Below are 16,182 nucleotides of genomic sequence, written 5' to 3'. Positions count from 1 at the left end.
CTATCCCAGTGTAGTTTTATTGTGATGGTAACACTACTGTCCCCCTCTAGGATGCACATCTTCACGTGGTGAGGGGGTTTGAGTGTGTTGAAGAAGCTGAGAGCAATGCCGTCAGGAGTCTAGACCAAGAGGCTAGACTCCTAGCAGAGGCACCCAACGCTTCATGGTCAAAACTGAGATACCACACTAAGGTGCATTCAAACTCAGAGGAAGGCAATGGTAAACCATCTCTGAATATCTCTTACCACGAAAACCCTATGAACGGAGTATCCAAAATGCAACATGAGATAGTGCTGGAAGATGAGACCCCCAGGTCAGAAGGCATTCACCGAGCTACTGGGGAAGAACAAAGGACAAGTACGAGTAGCATTGTGACTAATGATGCAGCTGGGTCAAAGCCAAAAGGAAGCCCAAAGGCTGATGCACATAGATGCGAAAGGAGAGTCCGGAGTTGCATGACGCACACAATAGGAACATAGAATGTGAGAAGCATGAACCAGGGAAAGTTAGAAATTGTCAAGCAAGAAATCAACATTACAATACTTGACGTTAGTGAATTAAAATGGATGGGAATGGGGCATTTTCAATCAAAATATTTTTGTAGCAACTACAAAATATTTTATGCAAGAAATAACAAATTAAGAAGAAATGGGATTGTTTTAATAGTGAGAAGTGATGTAGCAAAAGCGATTAGGAGCTACAATGCAAGGTCTGAGTGAGTGATATCAATGAGATTAAATGAGAAACCTGTTAACATAACCATCATCCAAGTCTATGCTCCAACAGCAAATGCTGAAGAAGAAGAACTGGAGAGTTTTTACGCAGAAGTACAGGAAGAAATTGACCACATACCAAAACAAGATGTGCTGATAATCATGGAAGACGAATGCAAAAGTAGGGAACAGAAAAACTAGGAATCGTGGGGAAATGGGGCTTAGGAGAAATGAAGCAGGAGAAAGACTTACTGAATTTTGTGAAGCCAATAATTTGCTTCTCGCAAACACATTTATCGAGCAACCGAAAAGACGACTGTATGCGTGGACATCACCAAATGGTCAATATAGGAATCAAATTGATTATATAATTGGTAGCAGAAGATGGAGAAGTTCCATATTTTCTGCAGAAACAAGACCAGGAGCAGACTGCCGTACAGATCACGAACTGGTCGTATCAAAAATTAGAGTAAAGCTAAAGAAGAACAACACAGCAATCATAACGCCAAAATACAATTTAAATAACATCGCAGAAGAATGTAAAGATCAAATAAGGAACAGGTTTGAGGCTTTAGTTGACAGAGAACCAGAAGAACTATGGAATGAAGTCAGACATTACCAGGGAAGAATGTAAAAAAACAATACCTCTAGTTAAAAAGAGAGAAAGACCTCAATGGATGATTGAAGAAACTCTTAAAATGGTTAAAGAGAGAAGGAAAGCAAAAGCAAAAGGAGATAGAAGCATGGTCAGAACCTTAAATGCAACAATACAGCGACTAGTACGTAGGGACAAAGAACTATTACAATAGTTACTGTATAGAAATAGAAAAGGACAACTAACAGGGTAGAACAAGAGCCCTATTCCAAAAGATTAGAAAAATGAAAGGCAAATTTAAACCAAGGGTAGGGATGTTGAATAATCAACGGGAACACACTGACTGACCGAGATAAAATAAAAGGAAGATGGAAGCAATACACTGAAGAATTCTATAAAAGGGATGCCAGGATGACAGATTCATTCACGGGGGAACTGTATGATGAAGACCCAGAAATTTTAGAATGTGAGGTGAAAGCTGCTCTTAAAATACTTCGAAGAAACAAATCAGCAGGAACAGATGACATACCAATAGTTGCTACAATCTACTGAGACTGAATCTGTCCAAATTTTGACAAAAATCTGTCAATAATTATGGAAAACGAAACAATGGCCTACGGACTGGAAGTATTCCATATACATCCCAATTCCAAAGAAAGGGGATCCCAGGGAATGCAGTAATTATCGAACTGTTGCCTTAATATCTCATACAACTAATGCTCAAGATTCTACAACAAAGTCTCTTACTGTATATAGAGCGAGAAATGACAGATGTCCAAGCTGGATTTAGAAAAAGAGGCACTAGAGATCATATCGCAAACATATGTTGGATAATGGAACGGAGCAAGGAATTTCGTAAGAAAATCACCCTGTGCATTATAGATTACAGCAAAGCCTTTTACTGTGTAGATCATGAAAAACTATGGAATGCTGTAAAACAAACGAGGGTGCCACAGCATCTGATTGTCCCGATGTACAACCTATACTGTGGACAAGAGGCTACTGTAAGGACAGAGTATGGCGAAACCGATTGGTTCCCCATCGGAAAGGGTGTAAGACGGGTGTATTTTATCACCCTATTTATTTAATTATACACAGAACATATCATACAGAAAGCGGGATCGGACTAAGATGAAGGAGGTGTGAAAATTGGAGGGAGAAATAGCGATAATTTAAGATATGCAGACGATACCATACTACTAGCAGAAACCAGTAATAATTTGAAATGAATGCTGATGAAAGTTAAAGAGGGAAGCACAAAAGCAGGACTACACCTGAACGTCAAAAAGACTAATGTCAACAGAAGATTTATGCAACTTTAAAGTTGACAATGAGGACATTGAACTTGTCAAAGATTATCAATACCTTGGCACAGTCATTAGCCAATATGGGGACAATAGTCCAGAAATCAGAAGAAGGCTAGGACTGAGGAGGGCAGCTGTGAGAGAACTAGAAAAGGTCCTCAAATGCAAAGATGTATCACTGAACACTAAAGGCAGGATCATTCAGACCATGGTATTCCTGATCTCTATTTTATTTATTTATTCGATTTATTAGTCGCCCATCTGGTTGGAATACTGAGCGATGTACAAAGCAAAAACATATAAAACATCAGAGCATCAAAAGCAAGAGCATCAGAACATCAAAACATCAAAGCTAAACAATAAAGACTAAACAATAAGGTAGAGGCAACTAGATTTCACTAATAGGGCTTCTCGCCTGTATAGGACGAAAGATGTAATTTCAAATAGAAGCTCCTGATATAAGTCTTCCCACTAAAAGCCAATGTGGGTGATAGTCCGTTTGCAAGATCAAAGGCTACATCTCCTCTTGATCTTAGTGTCCGGCAGCTCCCACAGGGAGAAGGGAAGGGTAAACAGACCCCTCAAAAATGAAACTAACAGGGAAGTTCTCAAAGAAGCCGAGGCGGAAGAACCAAGATGTACGCACAGCCAAAATATATGTATGGATATGAAAGTTGGACAGTGAAAAAAGTGGGTAAGAGAAAAATCAGCTGTGGTGTTGGAGGAGAGCTTTGCAGATTCCATGGACTGCGAAAAAGACAAATAATTGGGTATTAGAACAAATTAAACCACAGCTACCATTAGAAGCAAAAATGATGAAACTGAGGTTATCATATGTTGGACACATAATAAAAAGACCTGATTCACTAGAAAAGACAATAATGCTGGGAAAAACAAGAGAGCAGAAAAAGAGGAAGGCCAAATGAGATGAATTGATTCCACAAAGGAAGCCACAGGCCTGAACTTACAAGATCTGAACAGGGTGGTTCACGACAGATGCTGTTGGAGATCGCTGATTCATAGGGTCGCCATAAGTCGTAGTCGACTTGAAGGCACATAACAGCAACAACAATGCTACTGTTCATATGAATCATGGAATGTCCGCAATGATCCAGATTGGCCCAAGAAAAACCCTTAAGGCTTGGGGGAACCCTTTTCAATGTGCTGACCACATTTTCTCATGGGCAACCTTCTAGGGACAAAAGTGGCTATTGCAATAGGTTGTCGTTAGTGTTTTTATCCTGCTAGTCAGCTGAAAACTTGAGCTCGCAGAGTAGCTTACAAATATCAATGAAAAGATGGATTGCGAGTCTGAAGGCAGGGACCGAGACACAAGATAAAACCTATGAACGGGGGAGGGAGTGGAGTGTGGGGACAAGCTCAGGCACTAATGCTAAGAGGGATCTTGCAGTGAATATCAAGAATGAAAACAGCCAAAAGTTGCTATTTTTTAATACAGCCAACCAGTGTCCTAAGGTACTATCTTCCCTATAGTCTGATGAAATGGTTGCTGATGCCAGTAGAAAGAAGTACCTGTTGTCTTAATCCAGATGGCTACATTTCAGCTACATAACAGTCAGGTTTCTACATACACAAACCCACTTTGTGCCCTCCATCCAGGCAAAAAAAACCTCAAGGATGCAGATCAGGGGCTGCGGAGGGGTATGGTCTGGGAAAGAGTCCAGAGGACTGCATGTAGCTCTCCACACCAAGTACAGAAGCAGCAGTGCTAGCCAGATAGGGTAAAGGAATGCAGAATAGTAAGCCCATTATGAAAAAAGGGGGCTGTAGAAGCACTAGCTGGTGGTGGCACAAACCTGAAGAACGGGAGAGGGCTTCTCCCCCCCCCCCCAAACAAAGAATGGTAAAATCTCAATTCCTAACTCCAAAATAGATTAACAGCTCTCAGCACATCAAAAAGAAGTGGCAGGGCCTAAAGCAGTTGCTCAGCTTTAGGGATGAGCAAATAACTCCGTTCAGTTCACATTTCAAGCTGAATCGAATTTGTACTTTTTGAAACAATATAAAAAAAACAGCCATCCTTTGAAATTTGCACTTCTTATTTGCACAGCAAAATTTACAAAAATGCAGTGTAGGGAAAGTGCATAAAAACAAATATATGTGAAAAAACATACAAAAATGCATTATATGACAAGAAATTGCTTACAAAAATGTAAGCTCATTAGTCAAAACTGCCAACAAAAAGTGCTTATTAACAGAAATTTACACTAAAATGCTGGAGAATTTTCTTAAGAATTTTTTTTTTTTTTTAAAAACCCTACAAATCGCTGCAGAAATATAGAGAACTAAATTTAAGATTGGAAACATGAGAAACAGAGATAACCGAAATTGGCAGATCTTTCCATCCCTACTGGGCTTTGCTGTGTTGTCCCATGAAGTCATACAACTTTCTTTGGGGCACATCAGAGGCAGCAAGCTAGGCAATAACCAGCCTGGGCCTCATTTCTCTTACAGCCCTTGAAGTCAGAGATGTTGTACAGTGGCAACTTTAGCCCTTGTAGGTTATAAATAAAACACTTCAAATAGTACTATATCAAGGACTGGGGAGCTTTTTTCAACCTGGGAAACCTTCCAGGGGCCATATGCCAGTGGTGGGTGAGGCCTATGCCCATATATTTTGTTGTTGGGGTCAGAGGTTTTGTTACAGCTCACCAGCTAACTGCTAGAAGAGAATTGCTGTAAGCCATTAGCGTGTAACAATGGTACATACTGACAGTCTCCATAGTTTTGAGATGTGAGAAACGCCCCTCATAATGCTAAGAGCACACACAATGCTTCTTTGAGGTAAGTTAGTGTTAATATTTATTAAATTTCTATCTTGTCCTTCTTCCCAAAAGGAGAAGTTCTTATCAGTGGGCTAGCTCAATCCTTTTGAGAAAAATTCATAAGCATTTAACTTGCCAGCATGTACTTTTTCATTTTCTCACAGACAAGACACCTAATGTGATGCCCTCCAAATGGTATTGGACTACAATTCCCATTGGTGACTGACAGTTGAGTCCAACAATATCTGGAGGGTACCACAGTAGCTGTTACAGATGATGGGGTGCAACACAGATGATCAAGAGGAATATAGCATGCTGTCATACTAAGTCAGCCCACTGGCCCATTTAGATCAACAGTGACTGGTGGAAGCTCTCTAGGGTTCAGGCAGAAATCTCCACTCACCCTACTTAAAGATGTCAGATTAAACCAAGGACCTTTTCCAGTGAAAGCACATACACTAGCTCTGAGCTACAATCTCTTCTCCAGTGTACTGTGTTTTCACAAAGGTCCTCTGGATAGTAAAACTGGTGTATATAAACACAAAGCAATCAAAATAAAGGCTGCTTATAGAGGGAATAAATGTTTTTGGAGAGACCACCAATATCTAAGGACCCAAACATACATACATACTGTGTGTGTGAGAGAGAGCGCACTGTTGCATAGCTTTTTAATATTTTTATTTCTCCATTCTGTTTCAACTTTCCCCATGCTCCAGTGACACAGCCAATTTGCTCATGTTTCAGTTTCACTGATCCAAATCAGCCAGGTTCATCTCTATTATGACAGACATTAAATGGTGCAGTTGGTTCTGCTATTAAACCATCCAGGCCACTACTTCAGGCCTGAGCTGTTTTACGGCCTAATGCACAAAGTCCATATAATGCTATATAGAGAATGATTGGGGAAAAACTGGGTTTCTTCATGGTCACAGCTTTTATGGAAGACTCTTTCATTTCAAGGTTAATGTTTGATAAAGCGAACAGCCTTTGCACGATCTGAAACCTTGGTGTGTCAGCAAGCAGAGCCAGTGCTGGATCTGCAAGTGTTAATATGCCATCCGTTGAGGTCATATTAGGCTGTTCAGAGACACAAAGAAAGATTAGGGGTATTTACAACGAAGTTTTATGTGAACCCTTTCAGTAGTGAGGGTGAACTTAAAATATTTAGAATACCCATATGGTGTAGTGGTTAGTGCTAAACTAATACTAGGGATGCCCAAGTGCGGATCCCCATTCAGGCCTGAAACTAACTAGAGACCTTGTTAGGCAGTATCTCTCTGCCTATCCTAGGGTGGTTGTGAGGATAAAATGGAGCAGAGGGAAGAAGCACCGTATTTGCCTGGCACGGGGAGGGCTACAGTTCTCATCATCCTTGAGCACTGGCTTTGCTGGCTGTGGACAATGGAAGTGGCGACAGAATCATGCTGCTCGCATCACCTTGCAGGCTTGTGATTTCAGGACTTACCAAGCAACACAGAGCAGGGACAACCTGGAGTTCACAGCAGGCACACAGCAGGACAAGTGCATAATCTGACAGTTCTGTAAAAAGTAAAGAGGCAAACTAAAACTTTCAGAAGTATAAAATATATAATTTTTACTTATCAGTGAAGCAAGCATATTTGGAAACCTTGATGTAACTCATATGTAGAAGGGGAGGGAAGAGAATCTTCAAAGGCCCTTTAAAAAAAATTGCTATTCTTAAGAAACCAGCCACAGCTTAAGAGGTTTTCTAGTGGAAAGGAACATTGCCCCCCAAATTTATCTTCTATCAATTTCACAAAATGTAGCAAAACCTGGCTTTCTGAACCACGCAACTGGATTTTGCACTCAAAATGCTACCATATTCAGACTGTCTGCCATTCACTTCTACCATGGGAAAAAGCAAAATTGCTGTAAATGAAAGTGGCCCCCTGGTCCCTTAACACTGGCATTCAAAGACAAATAAATGATAGAAGGGGAGAAAAAAATCAAAGTTTAGTTAGAGGGGCAGGGTGGTTCAAGATACAGTGTTTTGAGAATGGATGAAACAATGGCATGTTTGAGTCCAGTAGAGAAAGAACTAGAAGAGGAGGAAGTTAATGTTGTCCAGGGAAGACAATGACTTTATACAAAATTAGACTATTGATCCAATCTAGCCCAGGACTGCAGACAATTCGACAACTAGCCAAAGTCTTTTGCAGAGAGACAGACAGAGAGAGATCTTCCCAGGCCTGTTAGCAGTTTTAAACTGGCAATGTCCAAGATTGGCCGTAGGCCCTTCCGCATGCAAAGCATGTGCTTCCAGAGCAGGATTCCAGACAGACTGTCATTCATTAACTACTCTTTTCAGCACCTTTCATCCAAATCAGTAGACACCCAAGAGTCCATTTTGTAGGGCCTCCAACTTCCAGAAGGTAGAAGTTCTATGAAGATAAAAACAGAATGCCTTACAGGTGTCCAGTGTGTGCATGACTTTTCCATAGAAAAGATTTGGGCAAAAAAATGGAAGGACCACCTCTTGGGACCTGTGAATTAATGAGTTAATATTGGGGACAAATAACAGGTCTGGGCAAAGGACCACCTTATCCTGGAAAAAAAATGCCTAGTTAGCTGTCTGAAGACAAGGCCCCAATCTCAGACACAACAGGCCAAAGTAATGGCTACCAGGAATACAGTCTTGAGAAATTACCATTCACATGTGGCCCAACATTCAAACAGTAGTCCCATAAGTGCAGGCAACAGATTCATATTTCATGTGGGGAAATGGTGTACAACTGGGGGATTCTGCTGACCTATCCTCTTGATTGAAGCGCCGGAACAAAGGATGTGCTAATGAAAAATCACCTTTACAACCCAGAACACTACTTAATACTGCTGTGAATCTATCCACACACCCAAATGTGTGGGTTCCAGGGCACTCTTCTCAAGATTCTTAATGAAACCATGCTGCCACAGGTATAATAGAGTGGTTTCCACAACCCTCCTGCTCTGTTCTTTCAGTGGCACACAGACAATGATGTAAATGAGGTATGAGTGCACCTGTATTTCCCAAGGTCCTCAGATGAGCGACCAAGGCCACTAGGACCTTGGGAAAGACCCTGGGAGCAGAGGTGAGGCTGAACAGAAGGACCCTGTATTGATTATGCTGGTGACTGAAGCAAAATAAATATGTTTCTGTGCTTCCTGTATGCGGAGGTAGGCCTCCAAAACGTCTATGGATGCCATCCAGTTGTCCCAGGTGATGGCCTGCAAGACTGACTTCAGGATCTCCTTGAACTGTTTGTAAGCTATCCTGTTCAGCCATTTGAGGTCAAGAATGGCTCAGATATCCCCATTCATCTTCAAGACCAGAAAGAAAATGGAATACATCCTACACTTCTAGTGCCAGACTGGGCTGGTTCCATGGCTCGAATGGCCAGGAAGTGACCAATGGCCTTGCAGAATGGCCGGTGTATGTCCGGCCTCTTGGATCATAGAGTAGCTATGCATTTCTTTCTTGGCTGCCTGGACAACTCCAAGGAGTATCCAGAGGAAACAGTTTCGCAGATCCACTTGTCTGTTGTAGTTTGTGTCCATTCATTTGCAAACTGCATGAGTCTGACCCCATGGCTCCCTGTGGAGCCAGGGCCCTGGCTTCATACGGACTGTCTCTTTTTGGATCCCTTCTAGAAGTTGGAAGAATAGGAAGATATGGGCTGTGACCCCTCTGATCTGTCAGGCCTACTCTAGTGTGGCGCGTAGCTCCCTGAAAAACATCGCCACTGGTAGGGTTTTGAGGTCCAAAAGGACTGAATCTTGTTTTTCCTGGTATTCATCCTTTGCACCCAGAAGCACCTTCTGTTTGTCCCATGTCTCAACCAGCACCTTTTCCAGGAGTTCCCCTGGTAGCTTGCTTCCACCAAATGGATAGCTAGCCAGACAGTTTTGAGAACCACGATCAACGTCCCAACTGGGTAACCAGACACTGTGTTGTGCTACCATGCTAGCTGCCATTGCTCTGGCATTAAATGCATGGTGACCCAAGCTACATCCACCTGGAAGGCAGTGGCAATGGGGAGCTTTGTCAGACCATCCTTGACAGGCTTCAGTATGTCATCTCTGTTGGCATTTTTGTGCCCTCGGCATACTGGCCCATACCATGACCGAGGTTGCTGTCGAGGCCCTGAAAGCTGCCGACTGCCTCAAAATCCCCGCATGGTGCCGTTTCCACATGCTTGTTACAGGCATCCCTCCCCCTTCCCCTGAAATAGCTGCAGAGAAGGATACTGCAGCCACGGAGAAATTCACTGCCAGAGTCCTCAACTGTTCCATCACCCATTGCGGGGAGTAGCAGTGCTTGTTTGACAACCTTGTGCATGGGTTTGTGCTTGTTGGGAGCCCATTCTGACTTCCATAAGTCATGAAAAGAGTCAAGGAAGGGAAGTGTGACCGCCTTCTGTCTGGAAAGGCTGTCTTGACTCCTTTCATTTCCCTTAGCCTGTTCTTCTGGAAGTTCCAGGATTTGCCTGGCTTTAGATAATAGTGCTGGAAAAAATTTAAGACTGGATAAGCCTCCCTTTATGGGGTGGAGTCTCCAGATCTTCCTCGGGGAGCTTGCCCTCCTCCCTCTGTTGCGCCTTGTGTAACAACCCCTGCCGGATTTGGGGGATAACTGGGAAGAGGACGAGTGTGAGAGGGATGACTCTGGAGATGATGTGGAGGAGAGTGTGGGGACCTAGTGCACCTCCTCTTCTTGTGACGGGATTTCTGGACCTGCTTTCTCTTTTCTCCTTTTTCCATTCCTTTTCCGTTCCCTGTCCCTTTATGGGCGGAGAGGATGTAGGAGTCTTAGATGGGCCTGAAGGATCGTTATCTTCCTGCATTACAATCCTCTCAATCCATTGAAAGAACTTGGGGAACTCCTCCTCTCCTGGGGCTGGGAACAGAGGAATAATTTTCACCTACCTCCTAAATGCACATCTGGCGCTTGGTTCTGATCTGGAAGAGTGGTTGGATGAGCATCCCCCTTCCTGGTCACTGGCTCCAGAGGGTGCCTGTTCTTTGGAAGAGCTGCCTTCCTGAAGTGTGGTAGCCCTGCTGGACGCTATGCCACCAGTTGTGATAGTCCCTGCTGACCCTAAGGGGGGGGGGGGGGACCGATACAGGCTACGGCTGCCTGCAGAGCCATGGGGCCTGACCTTGCCGCATTATTTATTTTTATTTATTTTATTTTATTTGATTTCTATACCGCCACAGCCCGAAGGCTCTCAGGGCAGTGCACAACATAGGATAAAATACAACAGAATCACAAAAACAGTACAAGCATACGTATTAAACAATTAAACGACCTGATATACATTAAAAGCTAAAAGATAGAATTAAAATGCCTGGGAGAATAAAAAGGTTTTAACCTGGTGCTGAAAAGATAAAAGTGTAGGCGCCAGGTGCACCTCATCAAAGAGACTGTTCCATAATTCGGGGGCAACCACCGAAAAGGCCCTAGATCTTGTTACGACCCTCCGAGCTTCTCTGTGAGTCGGAACTCGGAGGAGGGCCTTAGATGTTGAACGTAGTGAACGGGTAGGTTCATATCGGGAGAGGTGTTCCACTAGGTATTGTGGTCCCGCACCGTGTAAGGCTTTATAAGTCAAAACCAGCACTTTGAATTTGGACCGGAAACAGATAGGTAGCCAGTGCAAACGAGCCAGAACAGGTGTTATATGTGCGGACCGCCTAGTCCTTGTCAACAGTCTAGCTGCTGCGTTTTGCACTAGCCAGCATACTGGTGACAACGCACTCCAAAGCTCCTGATGACCGCACCCAGCGGCTTCATGTAGGTGTTAAAAAGCATAGGGGACAGGACCGATCCCTGCGGGACTCCACAATGGAGAGTCCAGGGTGTCGAGCAATGCTCCCCAAGCCCTACCCTCTGGAGACGGTCCACCAAGTAGGAGCGGAGCCACTGCCAAGCAGTACCTCCAACTCCCAACTCCGTGAGTCTCCCCAGAAGGATACCATGGTCGATGGTATCAAAAGCAGCTGAGAGATCAAGGAGAATCAACAGAGTAACACTCCCTCTGTCCCTCTCCCGACATAGGTCATCGTACAGGGCGACCAAGGCTGTTTCAGTGCCAAAACCGGGCCTAAAACCGGATTGAAACGGATCTAGATAATCGGTTTCATCCAAGAGCACCTGGAGCTGGCTGGTGACCACCCGTTCTAAGACCTTGCCCAGGAATGGAACATTCGCTACCGGTCTATAGTTGTTCAAATTATCTGGGTCCAGGGAAGGTTTCTTCAGGAGTGGTCTCACTACTGCCTCTTTTAAGCAACTAGGGACCACTCCATCTCTCAAGGAGGCATTTATCACTTCCCTGGTCCAGCCGGCTGTTCCAACCCTGCCAGCTTTCACTAGCCAAGAGGGGCAAGGATCCAGTACAGAGGTGGTTGCACGCACCAGTCCAAGCACCTTGTCAACGTCCTCAAGCTGTACCAACTGAAACTCATCCAATAAATGAGGACAAGACCGTGCTCCGGATACCTCATTAGGTTTAACTGCCATAATACTGGAGTCTAAGTCCCGGCAGATGCATGAGATTTTATCTTGGAAGTGCCCAGTGAACTCGTTACAGCGGGTTTCTGAAGGTTCTATAATATCCTGAGGACTAGAATGTAAAAGCCCTCGGACAATTTTAAAGAGCTCCGCTGGACGGTTGAGAGATGATTTAATGGTGGCAGCGAAGTATCGCTTTTTCGCTGCCCTCACCGTTTCTGTATACAACTTAGTGGAGGCACTTACCAAGGCATAATTGCATCCATCAGGAGTACGCCTCCATCTGCACTCAAGCCTTCTCCTCTCTTGCTTCATCGCTCTCAGCTCCGGGGTATACCACGGGGCTGCATGAGCTCTGCATGGGATAGGGCGCGCAGGAGCGATCGTGTCCACGGCCCGGGTCATTTCTGTATTCTGTTAAGTAGCTCAGCCACACCTGACCATTCTCAGCAAAAGGCAAGGTCAGTCTGGAGAGTGGGATGGCCTCTCCCATCTGGGTGAGGTCTTCAGAAGTAGGCCCTGTACAGTCAGAGGGAGGAGCCATCCCAAGTGTGAAGACTGCCCTCCAGGAACCTCTGGGGAAATTTCATTCTGCACAATGAGAACTTTGTTTCTTCTTATAATGAAAAGAGACCCGAGTTTCTAAGTAGCTTTCTACTAATGATTTGAGACAAACTTCAATGAAGGAAGTGGCATCTGCTTGACATTTCTAACCATCATCCTTTTCCTTTGGTAGTTCAATGACCTAACTTCTTGTCACATTTTTTTTTAAAGACCACATTTCCACTCCAGCATTGTAGGAAACCCTGTACCTTTTATGTGTTTTTCTGCCAGTATCTGCAAGGGAGCTTGACACACAGTGAGAATATTAATCACCTGGTAAATATGAATTAAAAAGCCTGCACTCAATGGAAATTGGGGTCAAGTTATATTTCCAGAACCAAACAAGCTATGTGTAAAGGCAGATCTCGGTGAGAAAGCTGCTAATTCCCTTTTCCTTACTGTACCTGCTGCAGCACTGAGGAGAATGTGAGCAGCTAGCAAGAGCTCCTTGTTGCAAAGCGGGTCTTTCTGCATCAACTGTTTGTTCTGTAAATGAATTCCAACAAGCTGTAAGAAATTCTCTATATTTTGTTGTTCTGGTCGCTTTAACTCCATCATTACTAGGAATTCTGGGTTGTCTTCTGTACATACTCTGTCCAGCTATAAACAAAAAAGAACAGACACAGTGTTAATAGGATGCTAATTATGGAACTAGACACTCCTACTGGGAGGAAGGCAGAATATAAACTTAATAAATAAATAAATAATAATTAAAATAAACACACACACCAGGTCTTCAAAAACTCAAAAGCAGTTTTCCTGGCTTATAAAAAAAATAGAAAGTTTGTGTATTTAAAAGGAAAGCAAGAAAGAAAAATAGATAGATTACCACATCCTCCAGCTGAGTCACCATTTCTTCATGAAGCAGAAGCTCACAGAGTATGTGGTATAAAGCTCTCTGCTTTCCCTCCGATAACTTCATAAAAGGCTGGAAATAGGTGCTTAATTGCAAGGCATCTTTCAGAGACAAAAAAGGGACATGTTAAGCAAGCACAAACTGTTAGAAACCATACTGACAGATATTTGAAGGGACAAAAAAAAGTCAAAAGATAATTAATCAATGTTAATGATGACTCAAGTTATTTATTTGTGAAGCACTTTATTTAAAGCAGGGCTGGGAAATCTGTGACCCTCCAGAAGTTGTTGAACTACAACTCCCAACATTTTACCACACCTGGAAGGGGAATGGGTTGATCTGCTGATCAGCTGTGAAATCTCTGTGAAGCTTTTTTTTTTTTTTAAATGCACTCTGGTTGCTCCCACCAGGTTTTTCAAGACAAAAGGGCAGGGTTTTACAAGCATTGTGGGCCCCTGTTTTCAGAAGAGAGGCAGAGATGCATTGGAACTGGCAGAACAGTGAGTATGTTTCTATCAGTCTCTTAATTTGACCCTCATACACACCTTCTGTTATCTCTCACACGGTTTCTCATAATAAGGAGGTGCTCACTGAAAAAATAAAATTCTGTAGATCAAGATGCTAAGTAAGCATCTGCTGGGGAATTTAATTAAGAAAATATTTCCATGCTGTTTAACAAATGCTCTCAAGAATTGCTTTCCATGCATGCTTTCTAAAACATTATTCATTTAGAACAGTTTGGCAGGGACACACTATAACTAAAATAGTTCATAATTAAGTTCACGACAAGGAACAATGTATCTTCCATGCAGAAGAGAAAGTACACATTCCAAAGAACCACATTTTGATATTGGGAACCTTCATACACCTTCACAGTTTTCCAGGAGGTCAATAGCATGGCTTGTAAAAGCAGTCACACCTTGAGAAACCGTGTATGTAGGCAGACACTTCAGAAATATGGATGTAATCAAATACAGTGACTTGGAGGTGGACAAAGAAGGGGAAAATATAAACAGCTCCCCTCCAAATGAGAATCTTATGGACCAGCAGGTGATGCCCGTGTTTCTCCTACCATTTAACACTAAACTACACAACACTGTTTTTCTCAGGTTGAGAGCTGTCTGTGAAGTCTGCTGTTCAGGCAACAGCAGAACCTTCTCACCTCTAAATGTAGAGGGTTGTAACTCTGAGGTTCAAGAGCTGGCAATACAGATTGAGAGAGGAGTTTTAAACCCACCTCTCCATGCTACACCAATCAGGTTGGTAGGCTATGACCACACACACACACCTCAATCTTTGTGTACCCTGATTTCTAAGGCTTTTCAAAATACACATTTAAACTGAGAACAGGTTAATTTCTAATTTGGTTATTATTATGAACCATATTTTCTTCTATATTTAACACTTTCCCCTCAGCCCTACCTTTGCTCAAAATGCTTAATGAAACACCACTGGGGACAGGGCTTTCAGGGCCAGACAGCTTCTCGTTATCCACAGCATCCAGAAGATGGGGGAAGATAGCATCTCTGAAAGCTGAAGCATGGTAAGATGACCCTTCTGTGTTCTCTCTTTCAAAACCACCCTGTTGCTCGTGAAGCAGGCAGAATTCTGTCAATTAGAAGGGTTTTGATTAAGTTATCCAGAAAAAAATCCTCCAGAACCAAAAATACTTACAGATGCCTTTTGATTACATGTTAGCCTGCCAAAAACAACACACATTTAACTTTTTGCTGTGCACATGAACATTTAGAGAAATAAATGTGGCGACTGATCCAAACAAACTGAAATGGAAATGGACTGCCTTCAAGTCAATCCCAATTTATGGCAACCCTATGAATAGGGTTTTTAAGGTAAGTGGTATTCAGAGGGGGTTTACCATTGCCTTCCTCTGAGGCTGAGAGGTAGTGACTGGCCCAAGGTCGCCCAGTGAGCTTCATGGCTGTGTAGGGATTAGAACCCTGGTCTCCCAGGTCGTAGTCCAACACTCTAACCTCTACGCCACACTGGCTCTTCCAAACAAATTACTGCTCAATATTTAATCAGTATAAGCCACCTGGAGTGTATTTTACTGATTGAAAAGGAAGGCTATAAAATTGAGGCTAACTAGCAAGCTAGCGAAAACGTATTTTCAGTTTACTGTTTCCCAAAGATACAAATGAAAATTGGGTCCAAGCATAACATAACATTCCGTGTAATGTTATGGTAAATACCCAATCTCACCACAAGACTCACAAGATATGTGAAATGATCAGAGCTAATTATCCATTTACTCTGTTGTCCATTCATGGAAATACACATTTGTTCATAGAATCACACTATCCAGGTGAATCCCAAGTTATTGTCCACTGCCACCAAGGGGACTGGTTCCAGTGATTCAGGATTTATACCCCTTTTTTGTCTCATCTCTATGTAAAGGTACTAGAATCAAATCCTAACTATTGTGAGGCTTGTACAGATAAGTACAATTTCCCCAGGATGGATGGGCTGTTTCACTACACACTTTCGTGTTAAATTTGCTCTGTGTAACAGCCTGTGTCTGCCCATCTAGAAATATGTAGCGATTTCCCTTTTACAAGGATCAAACTAGTTATGATTTGGCTCTGGCTCCACCACTCCCCCTTGTGGACATGAGGCCACATATACAGCCCAGCTTGGAAAGGACTTGGGAGTCAAGGGGGTTTGTCCTGACTTTTCATAGAACTCTTGAAGAATCGTGAAGAGACAGCTGCTAAATGACCCACCCATTCAGGGCAGAGTGTGATCTCAGTGATCTACAGAAGCATGTTTGTGAAAGAAAAGAAATTGGGGGGAGGG

General features: G+C 43.0%; 1 protein-coding gene across 4 annotated transcripts in view; it reads right to left on the bottom strand.

The window, feature by feature from the left end:
* The window catches only part of GSDME (gasdermin E), a 72,848-nt gene that overhangs the window by 25,533 nt on the left and 31,133 nt on the right, over window positions 1-16,182 (bottom strand). For 2 of the 4 annotated variants that reach the window (XM_061587437.1, XM_061587438.1), the window contains exons 7-11: window positions 14,791-14,976; window positions 13,342-13,469; window positions 12,917-13,112; window positions 6,864-6,937; window positions 4,986-6,475 (exon numbers count right to left, since the gene is read on the bottom strand). In XM_061587437.1, coding sequence (XP_061443421.1) covers window positions 6,236-6,475; window positions 6,864-6,937; window positions 12,917-13,112; window positions 13,342-13,469; window positions 14,791-14,976 — 824 coding nt within the window. In that variant the 3' untranslated portion in view covers window positions 4,986-6,235. Of the gene's footprint in view, window positions 1-4,984; window positions 6,476-6,863; window positions 6,938-12,916; window positions 13,113-13,341; window positions 13,470-14,790; window positions 14,977-16,182 lie in introns of those variants that run through there. The other 2 variants (XM_061587439.1, XM_061587440.1) reach the window with 2 other exon arrangements.

Source organism: Rhineura floridana, chromosome 10 (genome assembly GCF_030035675.1).
Source record: "Rhineura floridana isolate rRhiFlo1 chromosome 10, rRhiFlo1.hap2, whole genome shotgun sequence".
NCBI lineage: Eukaryota > Metazoa > Chordata > Lepidosauria > Squamata > Rhineuridae > Rhineura > Rhineura floridana.
The sequence above is the reverse complement of the archived record's forward strand: the minus strand, read 5'-3'. Positions and strand labels throughout refer to the sequence as shown.